At 39.0% G+C, this 16,345-nt stretch overlaps 1 protein-coding gene across 7 annotated transcripts in view; it reads right to left on the bottom strand.

Annotated features, from left to right (window-relative positions):
- Nucleotides 1-2,979: 2,979 nt before the first annotated feature.
- The window catches only part of TMEM131L (transmembrane 131 like), a 79,470-nt gene continuing 66,104 nt past the window's right edge, over nt 2,980-16,345 (bottom strand). For 5 of the 7 annotated variants that reach the window (XM_053975132.1, XM_053975135.1, XM_053975134.1 and 2 more), the window contains 10 exons: nt 15,905-16,059; nt 14,506-14,630; nt 12,800-12,957; nt 11,790-11,975; nt 10,656-10,734; nt 9,536-9,621; nt 8,061-8,181; nt 5,919-6,007; nt 4,955-5,097; nt 2,980-3,392 (listed from right to left, as the gene is read on the bottom strand). In XM_053975132.1, coding sequence (XP_053831107.1) covers nt 3,114-3,392; nt 4,955-5,097; nt 5,919-6,007; nt 8,061-8,181; nt 9,536-9,621; nt 10,656-10,734; nt 11,790-11,975; nt 12,800-12,957; nt 14,506-14,630; nt 15,905-16,059 — 1,421 coding nt within the window. In that variant the 3' untranslated portion in view covers nt 2,980-3,113. The remainder of the gene's footprint in view (nt 3,393-4,954; nt 5,098-5,918; nt 6,008-8,060; nt 8,182-9,535; nt 9,622-10,655; nt 10,735-11,789; nt 11,976-12,799; nt 12,958-14,505; nt 14,631-15,904; nt 16,060-16,345) is intronic. The other 2 variants (XM_053975133.1, XM_053975138.1) reach the window with 1 other exon arrangement.

Below are 16,345 nucleotides of genomic sequence, written 5' to 3'. Positions count from 1 at the left end.
TTTAAGCATTTCTTTGGTTAGCTAAGAACAACTTTTGCTGAAGTCTCTTAAAATGGTACCAGTTTCAGAGAGATCAGTGAAACTCCCAATGCTGCTATAGGCACAAGGCAAGAAGTTAGAAATTACTTTGCTCATGACAATGAGATGTCTTTAGAGCAGCCTCTCCAGTTCACTCCAGCAGAACTATAATCACTTTGGTACAAAGCAATTATTTATTTCATCTTTCCCTTTACTGTAGGAGGAATGATTTTTAACTGAGCCCAAACCCACTTGCATTCAAGTGGATTGCTAATTAAGCTACAGATGTCTCCTGATGGCAGCAATTATTTCTAGTAACCTTAATGAGCTTGTTACATTCTTTAGTTATTGTTATGAAAAGTTATAAGAAAAACTTTGCCTAATACTACACAGCTCCTGGGGGGGAACAACTTCTTGATCTGTTCTGGTTTGATTAAAGGGAATGATTGTTTCCTTTCTTAGCAATATTTCTTAAGCTCTTTGTGGCTCATTCCCCTTGTCTTTTGTTGGCACTTTAAACAAGTCTGATAGAATTTTTCACACAGGTCTTCTTTTCCAAACATTTCTATCTGGTTTTGCTCCCCCTAAATTCTCCAGTGCTATTGCTTGGTTTATTGCATACTTTTTCCTCTCTTTTCCAGTGATTGACTCTGTTTAGAGCATGCACTTTACTTAAAACAGGGATTCAGTGCCTGTCGGAACTCTGTGAGGTTTTGAGGTTGTTGTTACAGTTTGTTGCAGATATAAGAAATCCATGTCCTTGGAACTTGAGGAAAAGCCTCCCTTCAGTGCACAGAAAGTAAGGATATCCTTGAAACATTGAATGGAATTAACAGAATAAACTAAGACAACTAAGCACTTCTTTTCATGTCCTCTCTCCTGTGCCTTTTTATCCAAAATCCATGCATGCTATACAACAAGCAATATTATCCAGGGAATAAAGAAGTTCATTCCATTTCAAACCAAAGGATCACTTTTTTTTTTTAATCTGTATTTATTGGGTTTATACTCCCACTCTATTCCTCCTGAAATCTCTTACCATAGGCAAGAGGTGCACAGAAAGCATGTCAGTGGTTATGACTACTTCTCATGGCTTAGTACCATTTTCAGGAGCATCAAAGTTCATTGGAACATGTGAACTTTCCTTCAGAATCACAAGCAATTACGATTAAACTGGAGTCAAACAGATTCCTGCCCAGCACAACACATCAATATGAAAGCAGCCGTAAACCCCGGGTGCTAATTCCTGATCAAGCAATTAAAACACCACAGTTCAGAGAAGCATTCAGTGACAATCCCATTTTGCTGACATTGAAACCAAAGGAAGGCTTTGGAGCACCTTCCACATGAGCAGTTAAGAGCAGGTAAATGTAGGAGTTTTTGAGTTTCCCAACCAGTCCCTGACCACCTTCTGAGCTAACTCAAACACACGTGAAAGCATAGCTGGCAAGGTGACTTTCAACAAAGCTTATTTTTCAGGAACTGCTGATTTACTGCAACAAACCTTTTGCGGAAATGGGCTGTTTCTGCTAAAATATTTCAAGCCCTGGGATGGCATTTCTGGATGAAACCAGCAAGATAAAGGAGCTGGTGTGATAGCTCAGCAATGTGGTGAGACTAGCAGGGCCAGAATTTAGGTCTGAGAGCTCAGATTACTTGAGTAGCCTTGCATGCAGGCTGTGAACTATTTTGCAGTGCCTTTTCTGCTCCGCCTTTGAATAAAAACAAATAAAAAACCCTTGATTTCTTATTGTCAAACAGAGCTCTTGTCTTCCAGTCACTCTGTGAGCAAAAGGCAAGATGAAATTAAGTAGCAAAAAGTAAGGAACTTGCTCAAGGCTCCCAAAATCCTCAAAATAGTGTCTGGACCCTGATGGTCTCCAGTCTGATCTCCCATGAGGAAAAGGACTGCCACCGCCAGTACAGCAGGTCACATGTGGCTTCATTCAGCCACACCATGAACATGAAGCAGAGATCTGTTCACCTGTTGAGGTACCTTTCTCCTGCAGCATCACCCTCCAAGGGACATCATTCTTCCTCATTTTCAACCTCCCACGTGGCAATCCACGACCATGACCACTTGCTGTAATGCCTGTGGCCACCACAACACAGAATTTGGTTCTGCCACCTCTATGGCTCTTCTTTAAGCAGTTGTACAAAACTGCTACTGGATCCACTCTCTCTTCAGGCCTAACAAGTGCCTTTGTGCCAAAGACATCTCTGAATCTGAGGGATGTCTCCACCTCCTTTTGATATCTAGAAACACTCTATAGCAAGGTAACTCTACTGCAAAGGTAAGCAGAGACATCTTGCATGACAGACTGAGTCCTGGCATGGGTGGCAGCACTTCCTCAGCTCCTAACATGAGCCAGCACAATATCACTCTGCTTGGGAGAGTGATTTGAACTCTGCTCTCGAAGAAACATTTCTTTGCACTGAAAATGCTACTGCAACACGAAGGCTAAAAATTACAACACAAAATGCCAGGAGTCACTCACAAGAAAACTTCCTGTAAGAGATGCCCACTCATCCACACTGCACAAGCTTAACATCGTCCAAGTGACGGCTTGCAACTTGAAGCCAGATAAACAAGCCACAATTCAGCCTTTTTCCTGCTGCCAGAAGTCTGCATTCACTAACAACTGTATCAGCACTAGAAGTGGCACCATTTGGAAACTCTCTGATCTGCATCAACAGGTGGGTCCCCAGTTGCTATTTGGTACACATGCAATTACTTATGGGTGTAAGTTTGTACCAACAATTGCTAAACCACTCATAGTTTATAGCACAGAATGTAAACTTCAGAAGAAACATGTGCAGTACAGGTTCATAGATGGTCTTAAAAACTAATACTGTCCTTAATGATGATAAAAAATTTGAATTTTAAATTTATAGCCTTCACCTGACAATAACAGCATCCTGAATATGCTGTGTATTTTAAAATGCACTGAATGCTCAGACTTCAGTAAAAAAAATTTATTTTCAATATAAAAGTGCCAAAATATTCACCAACATTGTAATCTATTCAGCAACCAGCTTACTCTAGTAATCAAAATTGCAAGCATCTTTATTCACATTTTTAGATCAAATTCCTTTCACACGTTTCCACAATAACCCGAGTCCCTCGAAAGTGGGAAATTTGCATTTCGATTGGCTGCTGTAGTCCATATGTCCAAGTTCATGTAGGCACGGAAAGGGTTAAACCTTGGATAGTATTCCTGCTTACACATAACTGCCTGGTTCTCCACATGGGTTGAATGTTGAGTCGTGGCACTGACAGGGCAGCAGCTTTCATAAACATCACTCTGAGGTGCCCAGATGGAACCAAAAAGTCCAGACATTGGAGACAAGCTTCGGGTGCTTGAGAGGTAGGGCTGCAGAGCAAGATAAAACCAGCATGGGAAACTGCAACATGGACCATTTGCCAAAGAAAATCTGGAAATGCTAAGTACTAAATGGGAGGGAGGAAGCAGCATTTATGCAGAAATTTAAGAAATCCACAAGTAGAAAATTACACAGGAGTTTACAAAGAAATATAGCTGCCAAAGATATTACAGCAGCATTAATTCTTGTGTGTGTGTGTTTAAAGGCCCTCCACTGAATGAAGTCACATGAGCTCCTGCCAGCACGGCACAGATATTACTCTAACAACAATATACTACTCAGTTATGGTCAGACTGTTGAGGAAAATACAGGAGAAATGGAAGACACACAAAGATCACCATGCATACTTTGAGAGTTAAAATTAAAAGAGAAAGGTGCCTAGAAATGACAAGAAAAGGAGTGAAGTATGTGTCACTTCAGAAAGACTGTGCATGCTGGGAGCAGAAAGGGATATTCAGTGTGGAAAATGAGACTGTAATTGGGAGCTAGGGAATTTAGTTAGGAAATTTTGAAAGCTTATAAAGAACCTCCTGGAGGGCAAAATGTATTAGTCTGCAAGGAAGTCTCTCAGCGAAGGTCATGGAAGTCTTGGGACTTTTAAAACTGAATGAAACATTGAAATGTATTGTGGAGAAAAGCTCGCCAGGGAAATGAACTGAATTATCTAATGCATTTTCCAATCTCTACCTTCTGTGTTTCCTGACATTCCTGAATAAAATATGAAATAAAGCCATGTTTATTTTAGGAAAAACTCTTCTACCAGTTTTACCACTTTTTAACGCAGAAGAAGAATTTTCGTTTTTACAGTTGAAAATATTTCTTGCTTTATTTAGTTAGTTTCATTCAAAATAAACCTACATTGAATTAAAAAAAAAATTCTAAAATAGAGGATTTTGAAATATGAGCAGAAGAGAAGATAGTTACAACTAAAGACCACCTTGAACTGAAGTTACTACACTACACTATGGGATGACATAAACATGGCTAGTCTGGAGTATAACAGATCAAAGTCAGGATTCTAAAATCTGCACCAATCCAGCTTAATAGCTTTAATTTCCTACCAAAAAAAACCGCCAAACAAACAAAACAAACCAAACAAACAAAAATAAATAAATAAATAAATAAACAAAAAAGAAAAACAAAAAAAAAAACAAAAACAACCAACCAAAAAAAATCCTGTCAAAGTCACTGAGAGCAGCTGTCCATTCAGCTCTTCAATTTTCAAATCTCTGGGTTTTAGCCTCAACTGGACACATTGATTTTGACAGAAAAAAGTCTCAATAGATTACCTAAGCCCAAAATATTTTTCCATATGTAAGCTGATTTTAGTAAATTTTCAGGCAAAAGGATCATCTTAAAATTTTGGAGACAAGATCAGTAACATCCTTGACAAATAGCAGGGAAAAACCCATGCCAGTATTAAACACATACATCAGGCTACTCAGAAGATTCATGAAGAACATGCAAGCAACAGATAGGGAAAAGACAGGAATACACAAGGAAGGCTTTGAAGGAGCATGCAAAGGTAGCTCCTCACAGTGACAATACTCACTGTGGAGTTGACATAACTGGCAGGCTCCCAGGCAGGCGGCATGTTGGGAGGAGCATTCCAGGTGGAGGGACAGTTCTGGTCAATGAAGGCTGTATTCTGCATTGTTGCAGTACCTGGGAAGCCACTGGGGTAGTTCATGTTTTCTGCAATTTATAAAATCAAGAAGACAAACTAAGGCTTTTGCAATATAAAACACTACTAACATTTCTGTGGAGGAACACTGAATCTTCTTGAGAGTAAGCCAGGCTGGGACTGACCTAATCCTTCAGTGATTCCATGCAGCATCAGGGTAGCACAGCAGCAAAGTGTTATCAATTTCTATCAACAGGACCACCACTCTGTATTAAGGACCCACTAACAAATTGTTATCAGGAGGACAGGATAAAGACTTGGCTGTCCCTCTACTGGAGAACAGAGTCTTTATTAGACAGAATGTGCACTGCAGAACCTCCCCAGGCCTCACCACCAACATGTCTCAGCTCTAAGCACCCAAGGGATCAGTGTATTGCCTGGGATACTGCAGTCTGACCTTTCATTATTACTTAGGCAGGTAATGCTAAAGAATTCTAGATTGCTGCCAGTGTGTTTCCCAAGCCAAGAAACTCTAGCCTGGAAAGATAATTGGTCACAAGAGGCCTTGTATTTCACACACTGGAAGGCTGAAGCCTGCCAGAGGGGAAACAAAGAAGACTGTGCAAAAAGATATGTGTAATACTGTAGGCACAAGCATTTCTCTCAATTCCCTCTGGAAGTCCTGCATACTGCCTTTTCAGGCTCTATACAACGGCAAATCTTCTCATCCACCACATGCAGTCATTGTTTATTACTACAGAGCACTCAGCTGGAAAACATAAAGTTGAAAGCAATGAACACCCGTGTATAGACCAGCTCGGCCTTTTGTTCTATAAAAGGTGAGAGGAAAACAACCATGCTGTGATAATTAATAAGCTTTATTTCATCTTACCTTCTGGGAAAGCACCATATTCATTCATCTCTAGTGGACAATACATGTTGGAAAACTGGCTGTCACAAGCTGCATTCCAGTCAATGAAGCTGTCTCGAGAAAAAAAAATCTGCAGTCAGAAACAATTTGCAGAATTTCTGAAAATACTTATTTATTATAAAGCTCTTGGATACAGTATGCCTGTAACTGATCATGAGGCTTTTCACATTCCACTTGTCAATTTTTCCAGTATCTACTCTGCACCACTACGTAATCACAGCAATCTCTCTCACAGAGCTCTTTTTCCTCTGGGAAAATGAACAACCTGTAATGACGCTACCAGAATCCTGCCATGCCTAACTGGGTTCAACTTTCTTCCCTGTAAAAAGAAAATAACTGTACTTCTTCCCCATAATCCTGGATAATATGATTTGAGGTGGCAGAAGAAGACATAATACATTTGAATGCTTGAGAATAGCAATTAAAATGGAGATTTCTATTTTCCTAACCAGATGTGCTGAAGTCCTGTTAAACAGTGCATTTCCCAAGTTATACATAGATTTCTAGGGGTTATACTTCTTTAATTAAAATAATTTCAGAATTTCAAGAAGACTTTTTCAAAAGTAATTCCTAAAGACATGGCCCTGCTGTACAGCAGGTTTGAAGTAGTCAAACTCTGGATCCAGTCTGCACAAGGTAGGCATATAAAAGGATTTTATAAGAAGCTGCCCTACTTCAATTTTACTATTCAGCCTACTAAATTATCAATGAATAATTGCATGGATGTGCATGTATTTTTTGCATATGAAGTCCAAATCGAGATAGGTGTATGAAAGCAATCACAGAATGGGTAAGGCTGATGGGACCACAGTGGGTCATATGGTCCAGCCTCCCTGCTCAAGCAGGGCCATCCCAGAGCACATGGCACAGGATTGTGTCCAGAGGGTTCTTGAATATCTCCAGTGAAGGAAACTCCACAACCTCTCTGGACCATCCATTCTGGTGTGTGGTCACTGCACAGTAAAGAAGTTCTTCCTCATGTTCAGGTGGAACTTCCTGTGCATCAGGTTCTGCCCACTGCCTCTTGTCCTATTGCTTGGCACCACTGAGCAGAGCCTGGCTCCATCCTCTTGACACCCTCCCTGCAGATACTGACAAACACTGATGAGGTCCCCTCTCAGTCTTCCTGAGGTTGAACAGGCCCAGCATCCTCAGCCTTTCCTTGTAAGAGAGAGGCTCCTGACCCTTAAACAACTTTGTAGATTTTTTTCTGGATGTGCTCTAGGAGCTCCTGAACTCTGTTGCACTGACTGTGGAGTCCAGAACTGGGCACCACTCCAGATGTGGCCTCACCACGGCCAAGCAGAGGGGCAGGATCACCTCCCTTGCCCTGCTGGCATTGCTCTCCCTGATGCACCCCAGGCTACCACTGACCTTCCTGGCCACAAGGACACTGCTGGCTCAGGGGCAGCTTGTTGTGCACCAGAACTCTTAGGTCCTTCTCCTGTCATTTTGGATGGCAGGATACAACTTGAAGAACTGGCCATATTTCACTGCTATGTGGTAGCAGAGTATTTCTGCTCACTAGTTTGTGACACATCTTTCATTACTAAAATTTGCTGTGTGAGCAGTGAAAAATACAAGAATTAATCAAGTTCATTAATACAGGAAGATCAACCAAAATAAACACAGAGCCTGAAACATACCAACTTGTATCCCTAAACCACCTTTATACTGGAATATTTGTCTTTATAACAATGTCTGTTCCTGCCATTTAACACAAGTACACACTGCATAATACACCATGTTGCATACACAAGCTGTCCATTTAGCAAGAGGGCAACAGATTTCAAAGCCAGGCACCCTGCCTGCAAAACAAGTGAAAGGAATTAATAGCTTTCCAAAAGTATTTAATTAAACTTTAAAAAAGTTCTAGAATATCTATACATGAACAGGGACAGCAGTGAATTTGTATTAGTAAAATTAATCATGATGTACTCATAGAAGAGCATTAACAACTAGAACTAAGACTGAAGTGGCAAGAAGGTCTTTTATTTTAACTATCATCTGCCTTTACAAAAATTATAAGTAAACTACAGCCCTCTGCATTATAGAAGCCTGAACAAAGCATTATCTGTACTTTTTACACAAAACATAACTTGCCTGTTGTGGACAGAGGGGGTTTCTTGGATCATGCATGGTATATTATTCTCAAGGTTGTAGTTCAAACTATTTGTCACACAGACTGGCTGGGCAGGCCACAAGTCTCCTGTTGGGTAAAGACCTAAAAAAGGAAAGGGGAATGAAATGCAGAGTAACAGGAAGGAGACTTCTCAGATTCTGTCACACTGACACTTTATTCTCAGATCCCCAGTAAGGACTGTCTGCTATAGAAAAAAATCCAGAGTTACTCAGCAATTTTTTTTTTTTTGTGATGAAGGCCCATCTTTAAACACATTTAAACACATAGAAATTTTAAAAATTCTATTTTTTAAAAAGGATATATGTAAGACTTGAAGTGAGAAACTAGAATTCAGCAAAACAGGGCAAGAAGCTCCTACTGAGGGTCCTTAAGTGTTCAAATGCCAGTGCCAAGGTGGCACACTTCCACACAGAACAGACAGCAGGGCTGCAATCCCCACTGGCCTCTTTGTGCCCACCCCTCAGTCACTAACCACCTCTGAAGTCCAACTACACAAATACAGCAGGAACAGGGTCAGGTTTCTAACTGGAGCCATTCCCAACCAACCAGACAATTTGTGTACTCATTAAATGTTGTATTTAGCCTCTAGCACAGATACTCATTGTGCTGCTCTTCATGGACTGCATGTCCTGACTGCCCACAGATACTTATTTCCTAAAACTCTATGAGAACTGGCAGCTGGAGAAATGAAAAAATCCAAATTAGCAATTTCCATGAGACAATGCTTACAAAGTTGGATCTATTTCATTATTTCATATGATACATATTAATACTGCTACCATGGAAGAAGGTTAATCAGCATTTGTATCCTACAGACAGGTTAAACCTACAGCAGAAGGGCAGGGAGTGCTGCTGCCCAAAGAACCACATGTCCTGACCAGCTTTCAAACTCCACCTCACAATGTAGCATGATGCCTTTATGAATCCCACTCAAAAAGCTAATGTTACTTCCCTCTGAGATACAAACAATGAAAACTCAAGAATTTTAACAGTGCTATACAACCTCGCTCATTATTGCTTTCAAAGACAGCAAGTCCCAACTGTAGAAATTTAGAGAGAAAAACAGTCATGTTTGATTTGATGCCAAGCTTCACTTCAACACAACAAGCAGTGCTCTTGATCTCCCAGCTGCATTGCTTCTGGACATTAATCTGTGCATAGCAAGAAGATGAAAAAAAGAAAGAATACCTAGAACATGAGCTGAAAGCTAAATGCTGTCTTCACACAGAGAAGATGCAGCAAAAATCATCAAGGTTATAAACAAAAACTGTCAAGGTTTCAAGCCTTCATTTGCTAACTTTTCACCTAACTTGCTTAGAAGCAAGTCAAGTTCTAGTAACGATCTGTCTGTCAAGTTGGTGCATGTGTTATTAGCAACATCACTAAAACTGCTTGGCAAAGTGTGAGAAAAACAGCTTCAGTTGTTAATACTGACCTTTATTTTTGTCAGGATCTGCAGCCATGTCAGTGAAATTGGGACATAAGGTTTCAGGATATTGGGGGATGCTGTTCATGTCTCTGCTGAATGAAAAGAAAATTTAATTTCTTAAGTCTCATAATCCAAACTATTTCAAAGGAAATATACAGAGATGTAGAAAACATTCTTATGACCATCGTGACTGCTATTGCTTTTCCGCTGTCCTGATTTTTCCTATTTCAGAATTACCACTGTGCAATTTTTAGAAGTTTTTTTTTCCAATTAAAAGCCACCTACTTATCACACATGCAAAATGAATAAAATTAATACACCTTAATTACCCCATTTTTATTATCCAGGTATCAACCTATTGCAAATTAATTCAACAGCTCTTCTCTAAAACTGGAAAACAAGCTGTAGTTCATGAAGATCAGTAGAACCTCTTATAATGTTTGAACAACTTTTAGGTAAGTTTACTTTTATGTCCATGAAGACACATAAAGACACATGAGCATGAATTTGGTATTTATCAAAACCATCCCATGAAAGGAACTAGTCAAAATGAATAAAAGAAAACATTTTCAAGCACCAGAATCACAAAGGAAAAGGATTGGATTATTTCTCCTAGTGAAAATAGAGAGTGGTGAATGAGAAATGGAATAAGGATTCATAGTAATAAAAACTGTAGATGCTGTCTCTACTACAGTAAAGAGGGAGAAAAGAATGTGGGGGAGGGAGGAATCAATTTTCATGCTGTATATCCTAGGAGAACATTATTCCCATTAAAAGAAGAGCATCAACTTGAAAGTCTTATTCCCACCTTTTTTAAAAAAATACAACTAAGCAGTAATGGAAATGTAGTAAGTTGGTAGGAGCTGGAAGAAGGGGAAGTGGAAAACCAATTTCCATTTTTTTTCCATGTGGAAGCTTTTATTGTACTTATGCAGCACAAACAATTTTGCTTATATCTTTTCATGTACTGAAGAAGATTCTTCTTCCAACTAGTAAGTACAATCAGATGATCATAAAAAATTACAAGATAACAGGTGCCAACAGGTATTAATTATCAAACTGAGACAAGACTTCAAGTTGGTGTTGCTTCTTTAATGCCTTACAGGTGTAGATTCAATTTTTTTACCTGGTATTGCAGATGTTATGAGACAGATTTAGAGTGATAGGAGTTTCAGATGGAAAATCATTTTGTGAAATATTCTCTCCTAAAGAAAAGAATGACTGTGAAAATCAAAGATCTTTAAAAAAGAAGTATGCACAGAATATGCATACACACAAACAGAATCATCAATGGTGTTAATCAAGTTTTCTCTCACACTGGATTATCACTAACTGCATCAGTTTCAAGACGTGCTACCTAAGTCCATAATCTTAACATGTATTTTATAATTTAGAAGTGATTACCACAGTCTTGAAGGAGAGGTTCCTTGTTACTATCAAATTAAGTCTGAATTTAGAATTACTTCTTTTCTTTTTTCTTAAGAGGCATTATAATTTGAACAAACAGGAAAGTCACATACACATTTGTTATCTATTAGATCACAGGTTCAGACAGATCACACCCTGTCATTAAGAAATGTAAAGTTTTATGCATACACAAATACACATGAAGTTTCTGCATATTTTTAAATAATTCAAACCATCTTTTTGCAGGTACCCAAAGCTGGGTTTGCTGGTGTCACTTCAGCATTTTAAAATTTACTTCTAGTGCCACATCACTCTGAATAACTATGGCAATGACTTTCAACACCTTTAGTGATATTCAGGTATTCAAGAATTGCAGTAATGAACCACAGCTCCCATTTCTCATACTAGTCAAGTGGCTCAGGTATTCTAGCTATTTACATCTCAAATACACCTATCCAAACCCAGCCTCCTCAGATCTGAACTGCTTTCACACATTCCTCATTTGTGCATTACTTAAACAGTTTTAATGTTTAAAAAAAACAAATAATGTGATGAAACAAATTCAAAGGCAGAAATTGCTTTGGCTATTCTGAGTGACTCTCAGTTCTCCCATCCTTCCATGACAACTATCTGTGCATATTGCTCATTGAGGAGCCTGACAGTGATCTTCATCTCCATGAAACGTGTGGTACTTCTTGTCAAGTACAAAGTTCTTTATAGCTCTCCTTGTGTGTCTAAGAGGTGCTCTACAAAAGACAAGTCATGTGCCCCATGCTGTGGTAGGCCTTTCCATTCAGCAGGAAGGCTAAAACTCTGTGCACTACTATGAAGAGGTGCTGTTTGCACAACTTACTGGATGGAAGAAAATGCCTGGTAGTAATCATTGGCTTTTTATCTCCATCTGAACTGCTGGTACTGCTCCAGCTACCCCAGCTCCCACGACTTGCACGAACGCTTCCTGACGAACTTCCACAATCTGAGCTTGAATCAGAACAAAACTTCTCCAAACACTTCTTTTTGGACCGCTGATAAAAGTTTTCTAAAGAAGTTGGGAAAAACAAAAAAAAAAAAACCCCAATCAAAAAAAACAACACAACATTTAAGAAAGTCTTGTCAGGGAAAAGTAATCTGAATCATGAGTTTACATGAATTCTCTGAATTTACCGATGAAAGAGGAAAAAATATTTACTGATAGATTCAGTAACTAAACCAGCCCCTAACACAAGGAGTTTCTGACCTACATGATGGTAAATGAAGGCAAGTAAAATGAAGGCAAGTGAGGATACAGTACTGCTACAGGTAATAGGTTCAAAGAGGAAGTGCATATTGTCCTTTGAAATATACACTTAATACTTCAAACATGAAACATATCTTGGCTGTAGGAACATGCATATGAAGAGCAACGACAAAATGTTGCAAGTAATGAATTAATAAGTGATAGATTCTCTTTTCTTATTATCTCATCAGAGATGCAAAGGACAATCCTATAGAAATTGATAACTTTCTTCAGATCTCCTCTTCCCTGAAGTCAGGGAAAACAGATTATTAAAATCCTGATGGAAATGCAAGAAGCAGGTACCCAAGCTTTCTTTTGAACACAAAACCAGACTACCAGTCTGTCTTTCCTTCCCCAAGAAATGATCGATCATTGCTTCAGACTGATTCATTTTCTGTTTTGCACCATGAACCAACCCCATGGAGAGGCATGCAGAGCCCTTCAGAAGTGAGCAGCTATGTCCTGTCATCTTCACGTCAGGGTTCAAAAGGGAGAAAAGCACAGATCTCTCAAGTAAGGAATGCTCTACTGCCACAAAATTCACATTGTGTTTCTCTCCCCATCTTAAGACAATTAAGACTGCGTACCTGTTTCTCCCTGTATGGACAAGCTCCCAGCTTTTTGGTCTGCTTTACAATTTTCCCCATTATTCTGAGGACACCAGGCTCTTATTCCAATATTCGCTCTCAGATCCGGCCTTTCAAATTCACTACACATATGCTTCAACTCACTCTGCTCAGGGACCCTAATAGACCCACAGCCCCAAAAAAAAAAAAAAAAAGTTTGCATTTTACATTTCATCTGCATTTTTCCTTTCCAGGCATTAAACACTTCTACTCACACAGCTATCAAGGCAAAGTGCAGGGGAAGCAGTAGGTTTGGAAGTCTTATTTCCCAACTTTACAGAAACCTAAAAAACCTTCCCCAGAATGAAATATCCTACCTCACAGACTACTACTTCTGAGGAGGGGGAGAGGCAAAATTACATGTGCATATTTAACTCCATTCTCTAATGCTCTTGGCAAAAAGGCAATCAGATGTTGCAGATAAGCACAGTTTAGCAGTGTACAAAAATCTAGATGCAAAGAAAAATGTGCCCTGTGTTCATTTCACTGGCACAATTATAACTAGAGTAAAATCACAATATTAAGCAATCTTAACTTTTTGCTAGTAAAGGTGAAATGAAATGTCTGCATCCAATATCATAATCAGAGTATTAAGGAAAAATGTTTAAAAGTCAGCTGTCAAATTTCTGCAGAAATGGAATGGCTCCATCTTAACTCAGAAAGCAGCAACTGCTGAATTGGTTCAAGGAACAGACACTAAACTTCAGTATTTCACTGTTCATTTTTTATCCTTCCTATCTACAAAGGTGTGCATCCGGCAAAGATTTACACATGTACTGACTTCCCACAAAATGAACAGAAATTTGTGTATGATGAGTTACAACAGCCTTTTCAGATTTACAATCTCCTTTTAAAGTCCACTGACCTCAATAGAATCATTTGCAATAAAAATTAAGTCTGTGAAAGCTTTGTAGGCTTGTGACTTTAATTCAGAGGGCTGGGGGAGGGGAAGTAGGATTTTCTCCACAGAAGTGTTTCTATTCTAAAAGCAATTTGTAACTAGTATTTTTTTAATAATCCAAACAAATTTAAAATACATTAAAAAATAATTAAAAGTAATTTACAACTGACTTTAAAATGCACTAAAACAATTCTCAGGGGGAAAAAAAAGTAACTTTCCACAGTGCTCACTCAATATTCTTTACAATCTAGTGCTGCTCTAGTTGTTTTAATCATTACAGCAAAAATGCAAGCCACTCTCATTTCTACACATTTCTCTTCCAAAATTGGTAGAGGACAACATCCCCCCAGTTACTCAACATAGCATATGACTCTCCTGAAGGTGGCATCATTTCAAAAATTTTATTTTCCTTTTTTCAGTGAAGAGAATACATGACTAGAGCCTCTCCACACAATACACAAGGGGAAGGAAGCTAACCATCCAAACTTCAGAGACAGCACATTCTTGACTCTAACAGAGAGCTACCACTGCTATGCAAAATGGACTGCATCTATCTACATGTAGATTTACAAATGGAATATTTTAAAATTTTTTGTTTTGCTGGTGATACTTAGTAGTGCACATTCCTAGAAGTAAATGCTCAGGCCAGGATTAATGTCTGTTTACTTAAATAGATAAAGAAATCCTGCCTAATGTATTATGCAAAACCTGCAGAAACATAACAGCAACTCTGGGTTTCTTCATGATTTGGTGAGGCAATACATACCTTGTGGATATATTTACATTCTTCTTCTTATTTTTCCTAGATGTTCTATTTCTATTCCAATTCATATTTGGCACATTTCCTTCCTTTTTCTCCTGAGGTTTCTTCTTTCTATATGCATCTTCTTGCTAAAGGCAAAAATACAAGCTGAGACATTATAAAATGAACTTAACTTAGTCAATGAACTCCACTGGATTTTTTCTAGCTAAATTTCTCTGGACAAAATGACCCGACACAAATGCATAGTTACTTCATGATTTAGTGGCTTTCCACAGCAGATCCTCTTTCCAGCACCATCAATTTAACCAGCTTTTCCAAGACTCTGTCCATCAAGACAGCAAGAGATGATGAGAGAGAAATTTCTGAATTCCCAAACTTAGCATTTTCCCTTTCACAGCATCTAGCTCTGACTTTCAGGGAAATAAAAAAATGGAGGGAGAAAAAGTAAAGCAGTCAATAAAATTCCCAATGTGCTAAAAACAAAAAACATCTGCCAGATTTATGATCAGCTGGTGTGCAAGTTCAGCAGCAATAAATCCTCCCTTTCCTCAGCAACTGGGGGGGTGGGGGAAGGCATTCATTTGAATTACAGCTGAGGAAATTATGGAGTAAGTTACCAGCAAATACTAGTCATTTCAAGAAATGCAAGAAACAAACTGAGCACCTTCAGCCACACTGGCAAAGAAGTTTGTAATGACAATTCCCAAAGCAAGACTAGACCATGTCTTTTCACACATGTTCCCCAAGCAATGTAAGCAATTCTTCCTTACACCATTTTGCCATGGGATTTATATCCAGTAGACAGAATACAAACATAATCCAGATTCCCAGGTCTACTAATTGCCTGATGAAGTTCTTTTAGTGTTTTATGCTGCCTGCAACAAAGGTACAGTCTCATGTGTTTATCATACTCAGAAACCAGGGGTGAAGAATGATCCTTCTCAGCAACTGCACAGTCTTCTAAAGGGCTTCTACCTGCTGTACTCTCAAATGGAAGTTTCTGATGCAAAGCCCTGGGTTTGGAGATCAGGTCTGCAAGTGAAGGCCAATATGCCCACCTCCTCTGCAGAGAATGTTCCCACATCATTAGTGTGGCTGACAGCTAGCATTAGATTCCAGTATGCTTGTGCCTGCTCTAACAGCAACAATCTCTGGCTGTGATATGGCTGTTTTGATTTTTACCCAAACTGTTCACCATTCCATAAAGCAGCATTAATACACAACAGATGTGGGACAGCACATCTGCACTCTTCCTCATTCAACTGATTTACAGATTTTTCAGATCTGTGACTCTACAGAATAGTCCCTACATACACATACGTGCCTGTATGTGTATATATACGTACATAAACTATAAAAAGATAATTTCAAATTCGAAAAGGAGAAAGATTACAATACAAACCTCAGAAGAAGCTATCTCCTCTTTTGCACAGCATGGAGTCTCTTCCTTGGGTCCCTTACTAATCTTTTTCTCTGTGGAAGGCTTTAGGTTGATCTGCTTTTTTGAAGTCTCGCAGTTTTCTGTTTCGTTCCTGAGAGGCACTTGCTGGCTATTCCCTACAATTAAACAATAACAACTGTTTACATGGGAAGAGAAGGGGCTCTCAGTCATAACCACATACCTTTCTTTAAAAACAGCCTTGTGTTGCTTTCCAAAACATAGGAGACTAATGTCTAGGCTGATGATACTGGAAAATTTTAAAACCAAAAGCTAATGCAGTGTAAAAATTCTTACAGCAGTTGCAAAAAGTAGCTTTGTGTTGGTTCATGGTCATGAGCACACCACTCCCAGTGCATGCATAGATTACACAAGTTCTGCTCATCTCATCTGAATTTGAGCTAT

The sequence above is a fragment of the Vidua macroura genome, chromosome 4 (genome assembly GCF_024509145.1).
Source record: "Vidua macroura isolate BioBank_ID:100142 chromosome 4, ASM2450914v1, whole genome shotgun sequence".
In the NCBI taxonomy this organism is placed as follows: domain Eukaryota; kingdom Metazoa; phylum Chordata; class Aves; order Passeriformes; family Viduidae; genus Vidua; species Vidua macroura.
This window is presented reverse-complemented; position numbering and strand designations above follow the sequence as displayed.